Genomic DNA, 24,278 nt, shown 5'->3' with positions numbered 1-24,278 from the left:
GTACTTGGGCTAATCTGAAGGTCACATGAAGTTTGTAGCTCTGTAGCAATTGACTGTGCAGAAAGTCGGCGACCTCTTTGCACTATGCGCTTCAGCATCCGCTGACCCCTCTCCGTCACTTTACGTGGCCTACCACTTCGTGGCTGAGTTGCTGTTTTTCCCAAACGCTTCCATTTTGTTATAATAGAGCTGACAGTTGACTGTGGAATATTTAGGAGCGAGGAAATTTCACGACTGGATTTGTTGCACAAGTGGCATCCTATGACAGTTCCACGCTGGAATTCACTGAGCTCCTGAGAGCGGCCCATTCTTTCACAAATGTCTTGTTTCACAGTCTGCATGCCTGAGTGCTTGAATTTATACACCTGGGGCCAGGCCAAGTGATTAGAACACCTGATTCTGATCATTTGAATGGGTGAGCGAATACTTTTGGTAATATAGTGTATGTCATAACATCTTTGGTGTTACATAATTCTCAAATGTAGTGAAGTTATAACAAAGGCACTGCTGGGATTCGAACCCAAGATCTTCTGTTTACAAGACAGACACTTTAACCAACTAAGCCACAGCGCCCCACGGAAAAATCTCAAAAGCCTTTTTTTTTTTTTTTTTGGTTGCCATAAACTGTGTGCCTTTCAACAAGATGACATAATGGAGTAAAAGCATAAGGTTTAAGTGTCATATGTTTCACAGTTTGGCTATGACAATTAACAAAATTGGGTAGTTTTGATGCTCAGTATGGTGGCTCTGGCCATCACCATTTTGGCTCCACATAAGTGGTAAATGGTAAATCAAAAGCAATCAAAGAGATGCAACATGAGGGGAGCTAAGAGGGGTGGGTGACATCTGCGGAGTTCGACTTGGTTTTGGTGATGTTCTGAAATGGCCTTTCAGCTTTTTGGTACATAAGGAGAGCCTTGACTTTTCAGTGCCGCAGGTTGCCACTTGATGTTAAGCAGATCTCAGCAAGACATTTCCATCCAACAAAGAATAGCTCCAAAGCAGAGTGAAAAAGGCACTACTGGAATTCAAATCAAGGATCTCCTTTACTAGACAGACACTATAACCAACCAAGCCACAGCCTAGTTGGCTGACTGACTGACCTTTTGATAATAAAACTAAATAAATAAAATTACAACTGCATTGGACTATGAGTATTTCTGTCCAGGAATTCCTAATTACTGTCATGGTTAAATCAAAACAATGACAACTTATGTCACACCAACAACTCTCAACCAGTTCCATAAACATGTGACTAAGCATTAATAAGAGTCCAGACAGTCTTACCTGTGCATAGTCCCGCTCCAGCTGTCCCTTCTTCAGACTGTAGCTCCTGCAAAGACAAAGACAGATTTGTTTCCAGTGTCTACAGGATCTGAAGAGAAACTTCAGATTTATATATGTGTATGTCACAACGAGTAACAAATACAGAGCGCATGTATATTTTGCACCATATATATCTTGTCATAAACTGTATATTTGTAATGTTTTGTAGGGTAGGAAAAAATTGAAAAATAGAAAAACATATGAATCCGATCTGTTCCAATAATAGTTGTGTATTCCTGTAACTTAAAAAATGTACAATGTGAAATGTAGCAATCACATCCAGTCTCCTGAGACATCCCAGGGGTGAACTCGGTGGTCACAATATTGTGCAAGTAAGGCATTACCATTGTTTCTACATTGCTCAACTCTTAAAAGAATGGCTCCATTTCTGGAGCCCACAAAAAGCACAGACCCTTCCAAACTTTCCTCTCGCCCCCCCCAAGCGTCACACAACATCCTGGTAGCAGAGACAGCAGAAGCTCTTATCACCGCCCAGGAATGTGCAGAATGAAAAACACAACACAGAGTATATGATTACTCAGACAGATAAATAAATTGCTCATGTAGGTGAATGGCCATGTATACTGGAGATGACCTCACTATTTGCACTTGTAAATATTTCCTATATATCTTAAAAATAAATGAGACACAGATAACCAACAGTTTTAAGTTCCATTGAAATAAGTCAAGTTTATGTTTTAAGATAGCAACAAACTTTCTTTTAGCGGTACAATTAGACAAGGCCTACATTCCCAATAAAGGCAAACCCAGGTTCTCCTGTTTACAAGAGAGGCACTTTAACCAACTAAGCCACAACACCTTGTGGCCTGGAACAAAAACAGTGAGTAAATACAATTTACCTAGTGCAAGAGGAAACCATTTTCTTACGCCACACATCAAGAATATGTGCTCACCCACACTAATAATAGAAACAGCATATGTTTAGCAAGATGTTAAGTTAACATGACTTAAAGTGGTTAACACTACTGTCCTCTGGCTGGTAAGACAACACTTACTGTATGGCATAATTACTGTCAGTTCTTTCTGTGCTAATTACAGGACAAACTAACGGTGTCGTGATTCTTGCAAAACCTTTCCCAAGTCATGAGTACAAGCTGCTGCGTTCAGTCAGTTTAACAAACACAGACTGCCTTAGATTTCTAGGTCTAATGTCTAAAAAGAGACATGAGAAATTCTTAATGAGTAAAATCCTCCACAGAGAGACCCATACAAAACTGCAGTAATGGCAACTATTAATGATCCACTGCGAGAGGATGTGTTGCGTGTTTAACCCCACACCGCGCTTGTCAGTTGAAATACAACACGCCGCCCCCCCCATCACAAAGCCATGGGGCCTTCTGCCGAGTCTGTGCTCGTAAACACACATAGAGGATTAGGCCCCGGAGCCTCGTTGGCGCAGTAGGCAGCGCGTCAGTCTCATAATCTGAAGGTCGTGAGTTCGAGCCTCACACGGGGCATGACTTTTGACCTTTAGCCCCTGAGAACATGTGTACAGCTTCAACAAAACTCCACACGGGAGAGGGCCCGAGATAAAGCACAGAAAAAGATGCTATCTCCCAAAATCTCTTAGAATGTTCACCGACATACCTACCTATGCTGTTGATCTGAAGCGCAATCACTGCAGAGAGAAGACAGCAATAACTCACAGCTGACGGCTTTCTTAATGTTTGTTTATGATTTCAGACTTGGTGTTTAATACTAGAGGGTACGTTCTGAAATCTGTTAGTTAAACCAAGGGACCAACAATTTGCAAAATTGTGCAATTCAAAACCCTGTATAGTCCACAGTACTTTTTCTATATATGACAGTTTTTTATTCTATTTTATGATTTATCTTTTATACCGTACACTTTTTACTCTTGATATTTTTGCTGCTCCTTTGGCATGCTGTTGTAAACTGCGATTTCCCCACTGCAGGACAAATAAAGGTTTTCTCAATTTTTAAAAGGCACTGCTGGGATTTGAACCCAGGATCTCCTGTTTACTAGACAGGCGCTTTAACCAACTAAGCCACAGCGCCTGTGGCCCACAAAAAAAGAAATGCATAAAATTCTACAAAACATTTTGTTGAAAACAAGAGAAACCCCACTGCCTCGTAGCTGTAGCCACAACAAATAAGCTTTCCAGAAACTTAGGGAAAACCCTGCATCCAATAAGTCAACAAAACCTTCACATTTATTATTATTACCGATCCATAACAAATTTTCACAGCAAATTCAGTATCATTTTGAAATCAATTAAATTGCTGTTGATCTGTATGAGAAACATTTGCCTCAATGGTTTTCTCTGGCCTCTTCTTTAAGTTTGGATTCACACTGCCTTACATCTCCTTGTCACTGAAATGTATTGAAGTTAAAGTATACAATGTGACACAAAAAGGCCTTGTATTTCAAGGTATTGGTTGCTTGTTACATGGACTTTGTGGTTTATTTTTCAGTAGTTTTGTCCAAGCAATGGATATCCTCAAAGGCATAAAAGCATTAGATATCAGTCCTTAAAGTAAACACATGTACAAGTGAGTATGGTTAGGTTTGGATTTGATTCAAAACCATGATCTACCATTTACTAGATCCTGAGTCCAAACCTGTCTGATTTCCAGCTGTGGAAATGTTGATGATTTCATTCGTATGATGAAAGAACTTGTAACTTGGAAAGCCATGGGAAAAAAGTGGGCTGTGAACTTTCTAATTTCCATTATCAAAACACATTACAGTGCATTTACAAATATGAATATTGGCTCATGGTTCATTCATTCTATTCATGCACAACCCCTGAATAAGCTTTTTTTCTGCTTTGGTCTTTTATTTTCTGCAGTTTCCGAGTTGTGTGCTAGATTGGTGGCTCTGCACAAGCACACATTCTCACTGGGCTCTTTGGACATGTCTAGGCTTTTCATGCTGCCATGGTTACACAGTAGTGTAGGCCACATACGTAAACATGGACAACCAATTACCAGCTAGAAAGATCTCACACTCATATTACATGTCCGTATAACGCTGTGTCTTTCTTAAAACAGAGTGAAAGTGAACACAACAGACATTTCAGGGTGAAGTTTTGAATGGTTATTTATGTAATTCTATTTTATAAGTTGCTGTATATATACTGTAAATATATTCCAAGTAAGATTATATGGTACTTCATCTATTGTACGTCTGCGCCTATATACGTTCGTTTTCTTCCCTCCCTGCATTTCTTTCTGCCAAAGCATGTATTTCTATCTTTTAAAACCTGCCCATGCTGTCCGGCCCCACCACATTTGTGTCTCTCTCTTGCCCCTTCCTCTCTGACTCTGATTTCTTGCTCTCTTTTTCTCCTCTACTCCACCACTCTGTGCATCATGGATGTGTGTTCGCCACTGTGTGGTGCATGAGTCGAGACGCAGTGTCAGCATCAGCTGTGCGTGGAGAAGAAAGGGAGAAAGAAAATGCGCAGACTCGCAGATGAGTGTGTGTCTGACAGGAAATACTTGAGTGCTTGAGAGTGGACATTAAGTGTACGTACTGCATGTGCGTGTCTGTCTGGCAGTGTATGTGTGTGGGCGAGGAGGGCAAAGAGGGCAATAAGTTGAAAGGCAAATAGAGGAAATGATCAAACGTGGGAAAACAATGGAGATCAATGGTTAACAGGACACAGACTGAGATCAGTGACACAAGGATAAGCAACATGAGTCAGAGACAGAGACAGACACGGAGGTGGGTGGTCATGTTTTCACACTGCATGATCACCACAAGACATAATAGAGCAGAATCTCCGCAGTTTTCCAGTCCAAGACCAAGCAGGCACTGGACAAAATCACCCAGGGTTTTGTTTCATATGGATAACAGATGATAAGTAAGCGGTCATGAAAAGATTGAAATAAACGTTACGGATGTATTCAGAGTTCCCACTTATTCATTACAGGGGTGTGTCCTAGCATTAAAGGCATCACCCTTATACAAACTCACTCCACAAGTTCTGTTCCCACACACACTTGCCTCGGAAAGCACCGCTAGGTAATATGTAAACCTCCGATTGCTGAGGTAAACTAAGCTAGAACTACAGAGCTGTGTTTAGATTTATGGTCTTTCCTGTTCTAGGAAACACAAATATTTCATGTAATTGTGAAAGCTCTTCAGGCCCCCCAACTATTAGATGAACATTTCTGGAGGCCTTCTGACCTGCTCATGTTAGCAGATAGCGGCACAAGCTCTCTGCAGCCCTAAAAAATGAAATGCTTTTGATTGGAAAGGTTAAATCTGAGTTTTATACTTGTAGTTTATTATGCAATATTCTAAACCCCTCTTTAATTCAAAGGCATTGTAGAATAACCAATGTTGATGTGGTGAGGATCAAGAATCATAATCATTTGTTGCGGTGTGACAAAATCAGTAATTGTGACATGAACAGAAACAGCTGTCCAAGATATACCAGACACTGTTCACTCTCAGGCTAACTACAGGAATGCAGACACAACCTCACAACAAACTACTGCTCTGTCTGATCTGGCTGCCGAAACATGTCAAAGAGATATCTGCAGCGGCATGAAGACATTCCTCAAAGAAACGATGTCATTTACAGTGAAAGTTTTATGGATGTCACTATGTCACAGTGCAGGGTATTTAGAAGAAGACACTTGGATCTGTCACAGAACACAGCTCGTACACTGTCTAACCCTTCAGCATGCTGCCATAGTTAATCAATCAAAGGAAAATTATATTTGCTCCCACTGCTCCGACAGGGACCGAAGTTTATTGAGAACCTTGTTTTCTATTACACAGACCCTCAAAATTGTCTGGTGGTGTATGAGTAACAGATGAAAAACAAATATTGTATAATATACAACCAATCAAACTCTAAGCCACCTTAACCAAAACCCTGACAAGTTGGCAATGATTGAACAATTTTTAGGTCGATTAGAACCAAGCTGTTTCTCTGATTATTTATCCATGGACAAAATACTGCAAATATGTATATTCACTATACACAAATAGCTTCCTTTATGCATGGTAAGCAAATGAACCTTAGTTATGCAAGTGTGTAAAATGTGGCACATTTAAAACATGAACTTTGGATTTTTATGACCCGAGTTACTGGACAAACAATTATTGGCACCTAATTTTATTCTATGTGAGTGTAAATGATTGATATAAATAAAACTTTTTGTCATTGTTCACTCTTCATTGTCAATTTCCCTGCGAGAACCTCCCAAAGGGATCAATAAAGTTTTCTATCTATCTATCTATCTATCTATCTATCTATCTTGATCAAGGCTGGTAAAAGTTTTGCTGAAATAGATTTCTGAATTCAGACGTGAGGTGAGTTCACGTAGGAAGACTTAGCGTACTATTATCTAAAAGACGAAAAAACAAACAAGGGTTTATGTTGAAATTGTGGCAACAACATGTGACGCAGCAGCTGCATGACATGGGACTGAGGCACGCTGAAGTTGTGGTTAATTTGGCTACAAATGGATGCTACACTCCTGTCCTTACACTGTGTCTTGAAGACCATTGTGTCTCCAGTAACTATTTTGACCAAGATGACAACAGCAGTGCTCTTAAGTCAGGAAAAAATGCTGTTCCAAGAGTGGAGAGACCTGCTGCAGACGGAGTGGAGGTAATGTTATTATGTTGACCTGGCATTAATGCACACGGCAGCAAAGCAGTTATACCGTTCTTACTCAGTGGTAGCACAATTTTATCCCTAACAATCATTTAGACCCAAATACATAGAAAGTACGGCCCAGATTTGAACATCAATAAATTATACATAAATATATTTTCTTAGTAGGGCTTAGTTTTAAGGATCACACTTTTGTGATATTGAATAACAGCAGAGTTTCTCTATGGTGCAACTCTTCCAGATGCAAAGACAATCCATTTGCATAAGCAGGGTGTGAATCAGCTCTGCATTCATTTGGGGCTTATTTTTTTAATTGTATGTTAGCCATCTTCCTGAATTATGGGAGCTGCAGTGAAAAGCATCAATAAGAACTCTGATTGCATTTTGGGTTCAAATTAGGGAGGTTCATCAAGCTACTCAGCATGGAGACTCATTACGCTTTAATGATATTTGCGGATAATTCCTGGAATCTGGTCAATAAATTTGCGTGAAACACAAATTTAATTTATCTCATGTAAGTATGCTAAACAAAACACAGATATGGGGGGTAAATCACATCCAGGCCAAGCCAATCAAGTCCAGACATTAGCTACAAAACTGAACTGGCACTTTCATCATATAAATTCTTATTACAATCATCTACGCAATTAAAGATGCTCTTTATAGAGGACTTTGTTTAATTGGATGCAACTGTCCTCGCAACCACTTTGCAAGTTCGTTTCCACCATCCCCATCAACCGACACCATCTTCGTAATTAAAGCTGCAGGGCAAAGCATAGCACCATGATGATGGCCTTTTTGCAGCTCAGTTTCAGTCAGTTTATCTAAACACGCAAACAAAACTGAAATGATACAGCTGCAACACTGCAAATGTGTCACAGATCCACCGTTAATGTACAAGTATGTCCCCATTCAGCAAAAGGAAGGCTGTGGGTGCATTATAGTAGGATCAATTTTACCAAATGTGGATAGGGTTGGAAACAAATGAGAGTAGACTATATGAGCCTATTTTTGTGGCCAGCACTGCGTGATGGGTCTGTGTAGCTGGGTGATGGGTCTGTGTAGCTGTCTGCTGTGCAGACATAAGGGTATAGGGGATTTAGCTGGATTGAGGACACCAAGTTGACTCCCTGAGTCCACCAACTTGTCATTTTCTCCTCCCTCTCTTTCTCTTACTCTCCCCTCTAAGACTAGTCCGGCTCAAATGCACTCCAAGGGGATTAAATGCACTGCCCTTTCTCCTTCTTCATCCCATCTTTCTTCCATTCATTTCCTCCTCTATATTTCCACTTGTACATTTTACAATTCCTGAACATATTGTAGAAAACACTGTAAGTTGCAACCTGGGCAAGGATGTATGTGTGTGTGAGTAAGCGCTTTGATTAAAGGCAGCCTGTGGATTAATTAGGGCAAATAAACTCAGAGCAGCTTTTGGGATTTAAGAGTTAAAATCTACTGAATGCTTTATGCAACGTGGGCCACTCAGCTGTGTTGTTTCTCATCATATGGCCACGCTTTGCTTGCCCTGTAGGGTTCAGCTATTTTAAAGATGGTTGGAGGTTATTAAGCAATTATTTTGCCCCTTAGGAAAGGTCTAGCCAAGTAATAGTCTACACAAACAATTTCAGAGTTGTGTTTTCAGTCCAGCTCTATCAAAAGTGAGTTTTTTTTTTACTGGGACATTAACTGGCCTTTCTATGAAACTCCCAAGGTTAAGTCAGCAGACTAGCTTCCTACTGTAGCCCATTCACTCGTTGTTCACTGGCATCAACTACCCTTTTCAGTTCTACAGTGTGGCCCTGGACGGGGACAAGTCAATAATTGCTTCTTCCTGTGGAAATCACTAGTGCATTAGTAACACCGCTGTCTGTAAGGGATCCATTTGTGACAATAGTCAAAAAAGTCAGATGTCAGATTGTCTGGTCGAATATGTAGGGCGGAAACTAAAAATTCATTTTCAGTTCAAAAATAACTTTTATTAATTCTTTCCGGTAACAAATGATTATTTATTTACAATAATAAAACTTGATGAGAGTTACTAAAAACTATCAGTCAATAAATCCAGGCATTTCAGTGGTCCAGCTGAAGATTGCAGACTCAATTCTCATCAGAATATGCGTCTGGTTACAGGCCATTGGGATTTTATTATGTGGTCTGTTTCAAATGTTACAGGGCCAAAGAAACTCAGCACGCAACTGGATAGTCACGCAACCTTTTAGAGCAACAAACTATGCGACGTATGCTTCTTGACAAATGTCTTATCTCTGCAAACTGTTTGTCTTTTAAAGTTATTTCGCTGCGAGTACCACCATAGTATATGCCAATATATACTACCAATATACCATTTAGTTCACAAAGTCAATGCAATGGCAGATGACGTGTATGACTATGTCACTGTTACTCTTCCGTCTATCACTGCATAAAATCTGCCCAAAAAATTCGACTGGGCCGGCAACTCCCAACAGAGCAACTCCAGACCAACTTTCCCCCCAACACAATTTTGAATGAACCTTTTGCTTTCCATGCCTAAAGGACAAGACCACTGACAATTCAGTAAAATGCTATCCTTAGCGTTCTGAGAATGGTAACAGTAGTTGGAGTCAGTGTGGGTTGAACATACGGATGTGTTCATCACATCCTGTCACTGGTGTGAATTTCAGATATCTCCTCTGATCTTTTGTGGTAATTTTCCAAAATCTGATGACAGTCATATCAGCTACAGAAAAACTAGCAGGGCATCTCTGTCTTGCTCAAGGACACACCAACTAAGCAGATGCATGTTACTGCAGGGGCTTAAGCCCAGGCATCCCAATCGAAAGGCGATCTCCCTAATCACTGTACCACCCTGCTGCTACCGATTTTACCACCACCAGAATGTGTCATCAGAAATAATTACAAAACATTAAAGGCTAGAGTAACACACTGAGAAAACGCTGCACGCCGCGTCGTTCAGCCATGAAGATGACATAAGCCAATTTGGAGACCTTTACCCAGTGGCACATATCTTCCTCTGTCCCTGACTGAAAGAACGAACACATTGTGGTTGCATATGCTTAACTGGCTCTCCCTTTCTCCCACAAGTGAGACCAGAGCTTTGTTCACTATCCAAACCCCAGCAGCAACAGGCCAATCTGTTCGCACACAGCTGGAGCTGCCCCCAAGAGTATAAAGGGGAGAGAGAGAGGAAGAGAGAGGACAAGTGAGGGTAAGAAAAGGCAGAGAAGGTGTGAAAAGGACAAAATGAGTGAAAGACAGGGATGGAAAGAGAAAGGCTGGTCGTATTAGAGTTAGTTGTCATAAAGCGTGTGAAGAAACCAGGACTTCCTCCCTTTGCCAAATCCAAAAGGGAAAGCTGCCAACTCACATACGTCATGAGTAAACAGAGCTGAGACTAAATGAAAAGGAGATATGGAGACAGATAAAATGATAGTCAGAGACAGAAAAAAAAAAAATTAACTGAGGGAGAAGAAAAAGATGACAAGGAGAGATAGAGAGAGAAATTTGGAAAAGAAGAAAGAGAGGAAGAAAGACACAGAGTCTGAGAGCAGGAAGAGGGCAGCAGGAAATTCCTTCGTCATTTTCCCGACCCTTTGTGCTGCTCAAAAAACTGGAATATGACAATCCTCCTCCTCCTCCTCCTCCTCTTTTTCTTACTCACACCACTCCTGCCCTCACTCCTCCTAAGTTGTTTTCCTTTTCTCTTTCTCTGTATGCATCTGTGCCCTGTGTGTGTGTGCGCGCCGTGCACATTTCAGCCAACAACGATGAATACATTTCATGTCATCTGGCACGGCAGTGTTACAGTCAACCCTGTGACACGGAGAGGTGTGCATACCTCATGTCTTCCAGCAGGTCACATTCGGTCTGGTGTTTAAAGTGCAGCCTTGTCATCTGGTCCGTGTGAGTGTTTTTCAGCTCCTGTGTCACTTTGACCTGGAGGAAACAAAACGACACGTCAAGAAAAGGATTTGTCACATTTCTATCCTTCTGTTCTGCGGACACGTTGCTTATCAGGTTAGCGTTCACCAACAGAAAACCCAACTTTTAACTAATCATCTGTCCATCTATAGATTAATTAAACATCAATAGCTAGATATGGAGCTGGATATGATGTTGGTTAGTATAATACAGTTGAATTATTTCCCTGTCCTTGATGTAAGAGGGTTCATTAAATGATGAATGACTCTACCTGCTTAGAGTCATATACACATTAATAAATATTATTAGTATATCATCCAACCCTGCTTAGATTAAATGTTGCATGAAATGACCAAGAGTAACAAAACAGTCTGGGAAATACAGTACTATTATCCAAAAGAAGCGCAATTGATTTCTCCATCAATTGAGCTTTATTATTATTAATTTAGTTCATAAAATAAGAAAAAACAGTGCCCTTTGATACACTGCTTTTGTGGGGGCCATGGTGACACCTCAAAACAGCATCTTTCCTCATACAAATGGTCCAAAGGTTCACTTAAAATGATATGCAACCGAGAAAGGACGTAAACATTAACATTTTAAGAGGCTAGAAACATCCACACACCTACAGACAAATAATTTAACCTCCATCGGTCTCTCTGCCAATCAGCTGTCAGCCATCCATCGGAGTTCTCCGCTCAGAGTCACCGGAAAGGAACGCACACATGCACACACTGCCACCAGTAATCCATCAATGTAACAATCAATGTCATGGGTTTGTCAGACTCTTGGAGACGTTTCGTTTGCATCTAGGAACATTTCGTGAGTCTTAGGGTGACGCTAATTGCATCGCCTCACATGCAAAATCATTTGGGCGATCAGACCGGTCGGACGGAAAAACCTGAACACATTCACGCTGTCTTGTGCCAAAAGTACAGACGATCCGATTGATATTGGAAGAGCAGCAATTTTTTAAAATGATTGGATCCGTTTGAGCACGTGGCTCAGTCCCAGCTTCTGTATAAGTTTTACGGCTGCCCTAAACCAAAAATAAACATTAGAGAAAGTGACTTAATATGTCTGCTGTCTGGAGGAAGAAGAGCTTTTTCTTGTGATAAGAGCCAATATCCACAGATCAGGCATAACATTGAGGGTCCTTTGGGTCCTATGGGTTGAGGGGAGGGGCCTCTGTGGATCAGGCTTGTTTTCCCACAGGTACTTGATCAGTTTGGGATCTAGAGGCCAGGTCAGTTGTGTGTGTGTCTGTGTCAGGCTGCATCCTGCTGGGGATGGCTGCTGCCATCAAGGAGTGTCATTGCTATGGGGTGGGGGTGCCTGGTCTGGTCTAGGTGGGTGGTGCATGTCTAAGAAACATCCACATGATGCCAGGTCCAAAGGTTTCCCAGCAGAACAATGCATTGTCACGAGATGGTCAATGTTGTTCACTTCACCTGTCAGTGGTCATATTGTTATCCCTGATCTGTGTACTTTTAGTTTCTCTACAGCTAATTATTTTGCACATCGTACTAGGTTCTCCTGTAATGTACAAAACAGAACAAAAAAAACTTTAAGAAATAGCTTAGGGGCAGGCTTTTCAACTGTCAAGCATATAGTGCCTCACTGGATTCATTTTGAAGTTGATTGTACTTAATACAGCTGCACAGTGTACACATAATCTATGAGAGTATGAGGTAGAAAAGCTGTAATGCTTCACCAAGCGAGGAAAATTAGTTTATTTACAAAAATGCAAAAAAAAAAAAAAGATATATTTGTAAAAGATGTGCCGGGACATGGATTCACCGTTACTCAATATTAAATGACTGGGATCGGATCAGAGGCACAAAAAAAATAAAATAAACGGGATCGGGACATCCCTTGCTAAAACAAATCTGACACACATGCCCACAGACCAACACATGCGTACACACACACACACACACACACACACACACACACACACACACACACACACACCTCCTGCCGACACAGACAGAGTCATTGTGAAGGTCATTGTGCATTGTCGGGTGAATTCCATCGGCCATTCACCAGAGCTAACAGTGGGCAAATTCATGACTGTTCTAGACAAAACAATCAACAACATGCCACGCACTACACTGGCACACTGGCACACTGGTACTCCAGCACACTGCAGAGCTCCTTTCTTTCATGTGCTGTGTCTTTGAAGATAAGAAGGGAGTGGTTCATTACATTATCAGGGCAAAATGACTTCACTTAATTTCACCTTCTATCACTCATTGGCAAACCACCGAGAGAGAGGAGGAGAAGGGGGTGGGCAAAGGGTGACAGAGAGATGGTGGAGACTGATGAGAGAGAGTGAGAGAGAGAGAGAAAGGGGGAGAGTGGCCCATGGGAGGTTAGGCATGAGAATATGAAGGGTGAGCAGATGAGCTTGAGAAAAGAAGGGAGAGACTGCTGGGTGAGAGGAGGAGCAAGGTGATAGCAACAGTGGGAAAAGACTGGATTCAAAAAATGTTAATTAAGAAGCAAAAAGATGTGAGATCTGCGATTAAAGGTCATGGTAAAGGAAAAAAAAAAAGCCTCCCTTGGTGAAGCTGCAGCTCATGCAGCAGCAGACTGTTTTAGACTGCAGCCTTGAACTGCAACCCTGATGCAAACATCACCAACTGTACAGATGAGACCCAACAACAGCCAGCAGAATTCAACCATAAGACCTTAAAATCTAATTCACAAATGATCAGATTCACCTCCAAAATGAGACACTTACATCAGTGCATCCCGTATCCCCCTACAGATATGTGAGGTTATAGTATGACCTGTTATCAGATACAGAAAGCAGAGGCAAAAGAATACCATAGAGTTGAACAATTGCCTGGACCAGTTAACCCAGTGGCAGTATTTACTGGAGGGCTATTTTCCTGCATTGTTTTAGTTATTGTGTCCATTCCCAACCATATATGTGTACGAACAAATAGATAGATAGATAGATAGATAGATAGATAGATAGATAGATAGATAGATAGATAGATTTGTAAACAGATGAGCCTAGACACAGACAAGACACTTCAGGGTCTGTATGTGCCGCACTGAGAGAGAAATTATTAGTATCCTACAGCCAAATACTGATAAACTCTGGCTGCGATGCTGTGGGCTGAGAGCACCAAGTGCGCCAGCAACATTGGCAGTGGGTACACACACGCACGCACATCAGTATTTTCGCAAATTCTCTTTTATTCTCTTATGAGTATCTTTAAAACGCAATCTGAATGAACCACACAGGCAGTAAGGAAGTAACGCTTGACAGCACACAGGGGGAAGAGTGGTGTCTACAGCCTCGATTATAAAAGGACCTGTTCAAGTGTGTGTGTGTGTGTGTTTTAAAGACATGATGTGACATGTTCAAGGCCAGCGCGTGTATGCATATGTGTGTGTGCTGAAACCCAGGGCATAAATGGCACTGAGGGAATATGTGGTAATTAAGAGAAAACTGTGCAGAGGTTAGCAGCAGGGAAATTGGCTCTCATGCATCTATTTTAGGACAACACACACACACACACACACACACACACACACACACACACACACACGGAGCAATGGAGCAGAAACTTTAACACACCCTCTTGCTAACACACACACACACACATCATGCTATAGGAGACTGTGTCGTTTCTCAGCCCATACTGAACCAATAAGTCAGTCATGGCTCAGGCTGCTGCACGCCTCTGCCTCTGTATGTTTGTGTTGTTTTTTTTTTTTTTGCTTTTGTCAGCTCAGCCTTTAATGAGACGACCCCGGACTGATTGAAGGTCTTTCTCTGAGACAAGATGCATCACAAAGAAGGACTGATGTTGCTGAGCTGCCTGTCTGGTGGAGCGCTGTCACAGTTTCACAATATATGTAAATTAGCAAAACAACCCTTTGGTTTACGCTGGATTTAGACTTACTTTAACCCCACTAGCTAACACGTTACTGCCCACAAGTTAACGTGTAAATTCTGATCATCATTTAAAGTTATTTCTGCTGCTGGCCGATCAGATTTTTATTTATTTAAAAAAAAACGTGCTACGGTAGCACACCTAGCGCTTTCATGCTAACGTTGTTTGACGTTTGACGGTCACGCTACAGCGGCTGGACAGATGCACATAAATGTCACTAAGGTTCCTAAGTAACCAAGCTAGCGATGCTAACGTTGGCTAGCAGGGGTCTTTTCTTCCCTTTAATTTGCTAAGCATGCAGCATTAGCCCCCTTTTTTGTGTGTGGTTGGTAAAAAAAATAAATAAAATAAAACCACAATACCCACGTCTAATTGTTACAACGCTGTTATTGTCTGTACAGACAGCCCAGATAAAACATAACGGACTCTGGAAATCACTCACCTTCCTCGGCGGTGGCTGCATTTTGGAGTATTGACATGAATGGTATTTCTCCCGTGAGATGTATTGTAATTCCAAGAGGAAATCACAGCAAAATCACTGTGGGATTAATACATATATATATATATGTAGTTTCTTCCTCAAGCAAAAAACAAAAAATAAATCCTCCCCTCCTCCAGACGACAGGGAGGAAAGACGTGAGTTAAATTTGTACTCCGGCGGCCATGATTGATGATAAATGGCTAGTTTATACGGAGCTGAAGCTACGAGGAGAGACTGAACACACTTGTGTTGGTTGCTGCCACTACGAGAGGACTAGTGTGTACTGTACTGTTGTAAGCAGAGGAGCGAAACAGGCGGAGAAGAAAAAGCAGAGGGAAGGGATGGGGGAGATATTAACGGGGAACCCCTTCAGCAGCTAAGCTCAACGGCTCCACGACGCGGCGACGAACGGGACAGCGCACGGAGTCGGATGAAAAACACCAGAAGCAGAAAGACATCCTCTTTTTTTTTTGTTTGTTTGTTTGTTTCTTCTGCCTCGACAATAACGTCGACGAAAACAAAATGAAAAAAAAAATAAAAAATCTCAAACAAAAAGACAGGACGATAAAGAGGTAAAGCTTCAAAAATGGGATGATTTATCCTCTGAGCATCGGGGTTTGATTTAGTCCAGCCGCTACTGAGCGCTGGAGAAGAAAAGACTGACAGGAGGCTGCGTCCCGCAGACCTGCATAGCAACAAGAAACCGCAGTCGATCGAGGAAAAATCGATCGGGGAGTGGGATGGAAGAACAATAAAAAAAAAAAGAAGAAGAAGAAGAAGAAAGAAATGCTCGCAAAAAGACTAAAATATTGCATTCCCCAGTGCACGTTGTTTTAAAAATACTAATAATTTGAAAAAAAGAAGAAAAAAAAAACATTAAATCAAGGCTGTCAGACCGTCTCAGCTGAAATAATGACGACATTAATTAAAATACAAACTGGTGAATTAAATATAATATAAAAAATTATTATTAATATTTCTTATAAAATCCTATTGTGCACGTTTCAAAAAAAAAATGTTGGAAATCAGGGACCAGACAGAAGAAAGTTGGGTCAGTGGGTTCACTGGAAGAGGGTGCTGAGTGAACAATTAAAGTATATATGACAGATGTATGTTTATCTTGCTGTTCTCTCTCCATTGGCTGCCTGTGCATTTTAGAGTCCATTTTAAGATTCTTTTATTTGTTTTGAAATCTTTAAATGGTCTCGCCCCGCCTTACCTCTCTGAGCTGCTCCATCCTTACACTCCTGCCCGGTGCCTCAGGTCAGCTGATCAGCTGCTCCTGGAGGTACCAAGGGCCAAACGGAGGCTCAGAGGGGATAGAGCCTTTTCTGTTGCCGGTCCTAAATTATGGAACGATCTCCCCCTACACAACAGACAAGCCCCTTCGCTGTCCATTTTTAAAACACATCTTAAGACCCATTTTTGTTCTTTGGCCTTTAACACAGCATGAGACCCTGTTTTCTGTTCTGTTTTATTATTACTTTAATACTGTTTATCATTTATTATTGTTTTTATATTGTTTTTATTGCTTTTATATTGTCTCTTATGTTTGATGTCTTATATTTTAGGTTGTATTTTATGTATAGCACTTTGTGTCAGCCACAGCTGTTTTAAAGATCTTTATAAATAAAGTTGAGTTGAGTTGAGTTGAGTTATCTTGCTGTTCTCTTCTCCTCTCTCTTTGCTATTCTCTTCTCTCTTTCTTCTTTCGTCTGTACCCGGCTGGCCTTAGGCAGATGGGTCCCTCCATAAGAGCTGGGTTCTGCTCAAGGTTTCTTCCTGTTAAAAGGGAGTTTTTCCTTGCCACCGTTGCCTTCAGGCTTGCTCTGGGGGTTTCAGGCCGGGTTTTTGTAAAGCGTCTTGAGACGATTTGTATTGTTATTGACGCTATATAAATAAAATTGAACTGAATTGAATTAAAGGAACACATTAAGATGGAGGATGTCTTAAAACCCTGCCACTGGCAGATTTGTGTATGTTTTTATTTGTGCACGTTTTTATTTGTCCACAAATAATGACAACATTAATTATGGCCAAAAATACAAATTGGTGAATTAAATAAGCTAAATAATTATGATTAATATTTCTTATAAAATCCTATTGTGCGCGTTTCAAAAATATGTCGGAAATCAGGGACCAGACAGAAGAAAGTCAGGTCAGTGGGTTCACTAGAAGAGGGTGCTGAGTGAACAATTAAAGAAACACATTAAGATGGAGGATGTCTTAAAACCCTGCCACTGGCAGATTTGTGTGTGTTTTTATTTGTGCACAACGTTTAAGAAGATAAGTAAAAACAGCTAAAAAAAGAAAAAAGAGAGAGATAAGGCTGCATAAACAACACTCCTGTTCAACATACACTGACAGAAAGATACAAAAACAAACACAACCCCACTGCTCCCCCATCCCAACACGTGAGCCCCCCTTTCCAGGCTGACCTCTGTAACATGGAAATTCGATTACCCAGAGCATTCAAGGTTAAGTTATGTTACTGGAGATGAGAAAGAATGCACTGTATGTTATTGAGACCCAAAAATACCTCTGCTCACTCTCGCGTTAAGCAGCTTGCAGGTTTCAGACCAGTAATGCAGTACAAAAACACATCAAACAATAATAACAATAACAACATTAATGCACCCCCATGAAGCATTAATGTTGGGCTGTACAATGGAACTGACGAAGCAGCTGGAAGGGCAAGCTTTTTATTTCTTACCTCCTACGTGCTATGGTCAAGGTTAAGGGCTTTGTAATCATTAATGCACAAAGTTTCTGGAGCAAGTAAGACATTAAGCCATCTTTCTCACCTTTTCTTTTCAGTATAATACTTTAAACCAGCACATGCATATTCAGTCACATGCGCACACACTCTAGCATTCAGAGACACCAAAGACGTCTATTAAGCTGGTCTCTCCCTTTAGCACTGATTCAAATGGCGAACACAGATTTCTGCACAATGTGCTTTTTTGTTAGGATCCTGACTGGATGATTTCAACCAATGATTTTGTTCATGATTCGGCTTCTAAACATCATACTAAGGTAAGAAAACTGTCACAGTGAAGCAATTATGTTCTAGCTTGCAGCATTCACGTCTTGTCTCAGTTCAGAAAGTCTTAGACATAATGTCTCTCAGCATGCAAACCAGGTGAACTGCATGTGGTTCGTGATACAAATCTGTATAATACGATGCAACCCATTATTTACGAGGTAATTTTGTTTCTGTGTTTTTTTAAAAGAGACTGACTGATTCTTACTGGTGTTTAAATGTAAGTAGAGTGCACTAGGTTCATATGGAGTACAGTACTGGGAAGCTAAACTAAAACTGAAGAAATACTGAGTTAATATAGCTTTGTTAGAGCCAACATAGCTCTACTTCACTGATTAACAGATGCTATGGTGGTGTAGGAGAGGTTATACACATACCTATTTGATCTGACTGAGATTTGTAGAGCAAGGCAAGACGTGGATCTGCTCCTGCATGTCTGTCTTTCGCAGAAGCAGCTCATAGATAAACAATAAGTAGAAAAGCCTTGGAGAGGCTCAGCTGTTATCTGAAGAGGAAAAAAAAAACACGATATAATTAAGTAATATAAGACTCCCTGCTTTCTTCTTTAACTCTTTTAACACTGTTTTCTCAGTAGTACGTCACAGTATATTACAAATACTGTAATAATGCCATTGGTAAGCATTAGTTTAACAGTGGAACTTAATTCTGTGTTTTGCTAATAGGCAACTGAATTACATAGCACAAAAATAGCATAAACAATGTCGCAGATTTCATCCACTTGACTAACAGCTGACTGTGGTGAATGTGAAGTCCTCTTAGATCTGAGTGCAGCATTCAGTTGACCATGCAATTTTCTTTAAATACACCGAAAGTTGCATTGGTCTAAGTGAATATATTTCCATCTTATTAGTGTGTCTTGGGTAATTTCTGCTCTGCAACATCATCTCTTAACTGTGAAGTCCCACAATGGTCATTTTTTTGGGAAAAAATACTTTTTTTTTCTGCTCCTCTTTGGCCTCTCACTCCAACCATGAAACCTTGATTGTTGTCCTGCTCGCATGACATTCACAGCTGTATTTCATAACGTCATAGAGATAAATTAAAGATGGAGATTAAATTTCTTTTGGTCCTCTCAAAGGCCTTTCAGGGTAAACCCGGAGGCTAATAGCCCAGGTTAAGCCTTCCTCCGAAAACAAAGGTGTGCATTTTGGCTGAAACTGACTTTCTGAATACAAGCAAGGCAAGTCTTGCTATCTTTAACATTAATATTGATAGGAATTGTGCCTGCTTAGCGTCTGTTTTTATTGAGTGATCCTTTATCTGTGCTTATTCTTTTTCTTGTGTGTGTTTAATATGCAATATAGCAAAAAAACGTAATCGATAGTTATATAGTGATATGTAGTTATGTAATCAATAGTTTATCATAGTACATTAACTGATCTTAATGGGATTTAAAAAAAATAATAAACTACCCCTGTTTTTCCTTGCATTAATCATTTTGACAAATTGTTTTTTGAAGTTAGCGAAAGGTAAAAATAAATATTTGAATAGTTACTGTCCATTCAGTTAGTCAGAACCAAAGCCTCAGGACACAACAGTACTCAATGTGTACATGCTGCAGCTTGTCATGCGAGCACACACCTCTACAAGTTTTTCACCCTCTCGAGTATCTTAGGTACGCATTCAGCTACAAACCAAACACTGGGGATACACTGCACAGGACAGACAGCGTGATAGCACTCATACAGAGTGAGTAACCTCACACTTTTCTGTGCTGCATGTGGATATTTTTTGTACTATCCCAGAAAATAACACAGATTCCTCCATGGCTCAATAGTAAGCAGTGCTCAATTTGGCACGGTATGCACACGGCAGGTCAGAAGAATTTGGAGCATTACAAAAGGGCCCGCTCTGTCTCAGGTCTGTTGTATGTTAAATTTAACCTGCAGCTGTTTTTGAAGTGAACAAGGCGAGTGGAGCGTCCAGAGCGAGCACGAGGAAATGTTTTGGTAAAGAGAAAATAATGTCAGAAAGAGAGGGGAGAAAAAGGAGCAGTGTAGATTAACTCATCAGTTGACTGAGGAGCTGGTAAGTGTGACCACTACGGTCTGTTTTGCATTTTGGTTTTTAAGTGATAATTCCTGCATGACTGGTTTGAACTTGAGCTTACCAGAGAGACAGAAAACATGGACTGAGCTTGAATGAGGCAGCAATGTGCTATGCACGGCGGTGAGTGAGTGACAGAGAGGGAGAGAGAGAGAGAGAGAGAGAAGTTTGACGCAGGGTCTGGTTTGAGTTAAAATGTTGTTCCCCTGTCTCTCACGGTTGTGAGGTTTTAGAAAACGTTGACATACACAAGGGCTGTTTTCTGCATGGGAGCACAGCTGCACGAGATATTTAGTAAAAAAAATAAAAAAATAAAAAAAGAATAGTTGGGACACACCAACTCTATAAATCAGTGCCTGAAACACAAGGTTATTAACATGTGTTTCAGAGGTGTTTTGATGTGTCACTAGATAAACCCGTTGGGCCAGGTGCTGGAACAGTTCCACATGAAAAGTACAACATGTTACACGCTTACATTTCTGTACCTAAAACCCACATTCTTACTCTCACACTGATTCAGTAACTTCAGCCAGAAAAACAACAACAATTTTTAGTTCACTTTCCAATTCGCCTCTCATTTTCTTAACCGACCACTCAGAAACCAAAAGGCGATTAAAGGACATCAGCATTAAACTTTCCGGGAAATGTACAATGCCATTAAAACGGACTAAAGCTGGATTTTGTCAATGATTGTGAAATCTCAATAGTCAGCTGTGCTCGTGTGGCATGACTACTATTGGACCGTGCTGAAGCATGTCAAAGTGAATGACTCAAGGCTTCTCCTAATGCTGAGTTCGCTGGGTTGCATTTCTCAGAACTTTCTCATAATGAAGCTCATTTCCTGTGTCTACACACTTTTCTTTGGGTGTGTAATAGCATTCATATTTGTCATCGCCAAGTAGAAGGTTGAACTGCTACTTATTCATAATCTCTTCCTTTGTACATATCTTTCCCTCAGGTGTCATCACGACCAAGATGGAAGGCAACCAAACCAATGTCAGCGCCTTCTACTGCAAATTCAACGAAGATTTTAAGTACATCCTCCTTCCCGTCAGCTACGCCCTGGTCTTTGTGATTGGCCTGGCGCTGAACGCCACAGCGCTGTACGTGATCGTGTTCCGCACAAAGCAGTGGAAGCCCTCTACTATCTACATGTTCAACCTAACGATGTGTGACACACTCTACGTCTTCACGCTGCCCTTCCTCATCTACTACTACGCCGACGAGAACGACTGGCCCTTCGGCGAGCCGTTCTGCAAGCTGATACGCTTCCTGTTCTATGCAAATCTATATGGTACAGTTCTGGCATGCTACGGATTCGTGCATCACAGTACAGCAGCTGACTTGTGGCACAGTTATGGCAGTGTGATATAGGGCAGATTCTATGGCAAAAAGAAGACATCATGGTACAATAAGATATGATGTATGACTTGAAATGACAAAATGATGTCAAAATGATACTGTATGTAGTACTATGCACAAGTTTGTTGTTTGTACAATTTCATAAAAAAATCTAAATGTTGCAATGTAGAGTGAGACATTTAAAATTTAAACTATGTGCAGTATAATTCAAATTACTACAGGCCAGGTCAACACCTTGTGCTGTTTTTCATGTTTTTTTGAGTTGTTCCTAAACTGTTTTTGTGTGTGTGGCTGTGTCAGGCTGCATCCTGCTGGGGATGGCTGCTGCCATCAAGGAGTGTCATTGCTATGGGGTGGGGGGTCTGCCTTGTCTGGTCTAGGTGGGTGGTACATGTCTCAGTAACATCCACATGAATGCCAGGTCCAAAAGTTTCCCAGTAGAACAATGCATTGTCACAAGATGGTCAATGTTGTTCACTTCTCCTGTCAGTGGTTTTAATGTTGTGGCTGATCGATGTATATCACACAATCCCATATCATGAAGAGAATATACCTAAACATGCTGCAGGCACTGGAATCAAATAGGATATCAATACCTCTGATTTTACAGGTTCCATTCTGTTCCTGTGCTGCATCAGTCTCCATCGGTTCGTTGGCATCTGCTATCCGGTCCGCTCCCTCAAATGGTTCAGCGCTCGTCGGGCCAGACTGGTGTCAGTGGCAGTGTGGGCTTTTGTTTTATTCTGCCAGGCTCCTGTTCTCTACTTTTCAAGAATAAGGTGATTTAATTATGTCCTTAACTGCGTTTAACTGTGGACTGTTGACTTTATGGAACACCAATTTTGCCAAGTGCCTCATCTGAGGGTGCCTTAATGTGATCCATTTAAATGAACAACCGGCCTGCAGCATACAAATTTACATTTGGTCCACTTTGTTTCATTATCTTTTTTTTTTTTTTTTTTTTATGGTTTCCAGTCAAACAAGTTCGATGCCACTTAACAATCTAAAACAACTGTAAACTGTTTTCTCCTTTGCCAGGGATATGGGCACTGAGCGAATCTGCTATGACACCACCAGCCCAGAGCTATTCGATGACTTCCTGGTGTACAGCTCAATCGTGTCGGTGCTCATGTTTGCCTTGCCCTTCATGGTGGTGATGGTGTGCTACGGCCTCATGGTGCGGAAGCTTCTAGAGCCTGGCTGGGGCTCTGAAGGACGAGCTGAGAGGGGCGGGTTAGGCCAAACATCCAGGTACAAGCAGAAGTCTGTGAAGATGATCATCATAGTCCTGGCAGCCTTCATGCTGTGTTTCCTCCCTTTCCACCTCACCAGGAGTCTTTACTACTCTTTTAGATACCTGAGGCAGGTCGATCCAACACAGGTGAGGACACACACATTGTTTCAATAATAATAAATATATATAAATATGATTATTGTAAAAGCTCGGCGTATTTAATTTCTTATGTATTCAACAGATTAGCTGTAGTTTGCTAGAGGCCTCCAGTGTGGCCTACAAGGTGACGCGACCTTTGGCCAGCGCAAACAGCTGTCTGGACCCCATCCTTTACTTCCTGGCTGGGCAGGACGTCCGCAGCAATCTCACAAAAAAGAACAAAACGGGCCCACCGAAATCAACATGTGTGACCCAAAGCTTGACAACACAACTCTGATCCAGTACCCAAAACTATCTCTGTGAAAATGCAGACTGTTAAGGGGACAAATGAAGGACCTATTGACAATCTCCTCTTGTGAACGTGAAGTCTCATAACTGCTTCAAGAGGACACTTTCTAATCTGACGTTGTCCGTTTTTCAGAGGTGGAACATCCCCATGGAGAAGCACATGTGTTTTCAAGAAAGGACGACACTTTAGATGTTAAGTAAATGCAAATGGTTTCTTTTTCTTCAAGAGCTTCCACAGAGGAATACTGAATGTGTATATGTTTTTATTAGAGATACAGTATTTAGAGCAAATTAAAGGTAAATATTTAACTTTAAATGTAAGTATAGTTCTGGGCAGAGTTTTACAAAGTCCTGTTTTGACGACTGTAAGGTATCAATAAATGTCTAAATCACAAAGAAGCTCTCCTAACTTGAGGCCAGAAAGGTCTTTAAATGATTAGAGCACCGGATAGAGATTGTGTGTGGGGGGGAGGGTTATGTCTGAAAAGCTATAACGTATTGTTTTTCTTTGTCGTGGATTTTGTGAGACACGTCTGGCGCCTGATGTTTGCTCACTGTCCTCCGAGCCATAGATCAGTCACACAAACTGACGTGTCCTCCTCCGGCTTGTTTTGAATGTCCTGGGGTTGTGTGTGTAAACTGTATGTGTCCGTTTAAGATGCAAATGTGAAGGAAGTTAAAATTCTTATATAATAAACAAGTAAAAAAAAAAAAGACAATGTGGCTGTGATGATACATTCCTTAGAATTCCTTAGAAGTTGCACTTAATTAAAAATTTTAAAAAAGTATAGTTTCATTACAGATGAGCAGGACATTTAGTATCAGAGAGTATAACTCTCCCATCAGCCCATTTGTGATGAGTTTA

General features: G+C 41.0%; 2 protein-coding genes across 2 annotated transcripts in view; one reads left to right on the top strand and one right to left on the bottom strand.

The window, feature by feature from the left end:
- The window catches only part of fchsd2 (FCH and double SH3 domains 2), a 57,414-nt gene extending 41,871 nt beyond the window's left edge, over positions 1-15,543 (bottom strand). The window contains exons 1-3 of the mRNA XM_084558091.1: positions 15,222-15,543; positions 10,783-10,880; positions 1,288-1,333 (exon numbers count right to left, since the gene is read on the bottom strand). Of these exons, the coding sequence (XP_084414217.1) occupies positions 1,288-1,333; positions 10,783-10,880; positions 15,222-15,242 (165 nt within the window). The 5' untranslated portion in view covers positions 15,243-15,543. The remainder of the gene's footprint in view (positions 1-1,287; positions 1,334-10,782; positions 10,881-15,221) is intronic.
- Positions 15,544-19,746: 4,203 nt separating this feature from the next.
- p2ry2.1 (purinergic receptor P2Y2, tandem duplicate 1) lies at positions 19,747-24,163 on the top strand. The gene is made up of 5 exons (XM_084558532.1): positions 19,747-20,013; positions 21,329-21,664; positions 22,343-22,511; positions 22,771-23,113; positions 23,208-24,163. The coding sequence occupies exons 1-5, from the start codon at positions 19,869-19,871 to the stop codon at positions 23,400-23,402; spliced, it is 1,188 nt and encodes a 395-aa protein (XP_084414658.1). The 5' UTR covers positions 19,747-19,868; the 3' UTR covers positions 23,403-24,163.
- Positions 24,164-24,278: the final 115 nt, after the last annotated feature.

This window comes from Chelon labrosus (genome assembly GCF_963514085.1).
Source record: "Chelon labrosus genome assembly, chromosome: 13".
NCBI classification, from domain to species: Eukaryota; Metazoa; Chordata; class Actinopteri; order Mugiliformes; family Mugilidae; genus Chelon; species Chelon labrosus.
This window is presented reverse-complemented; position numbering and strand designations above follow the sequence as displayed.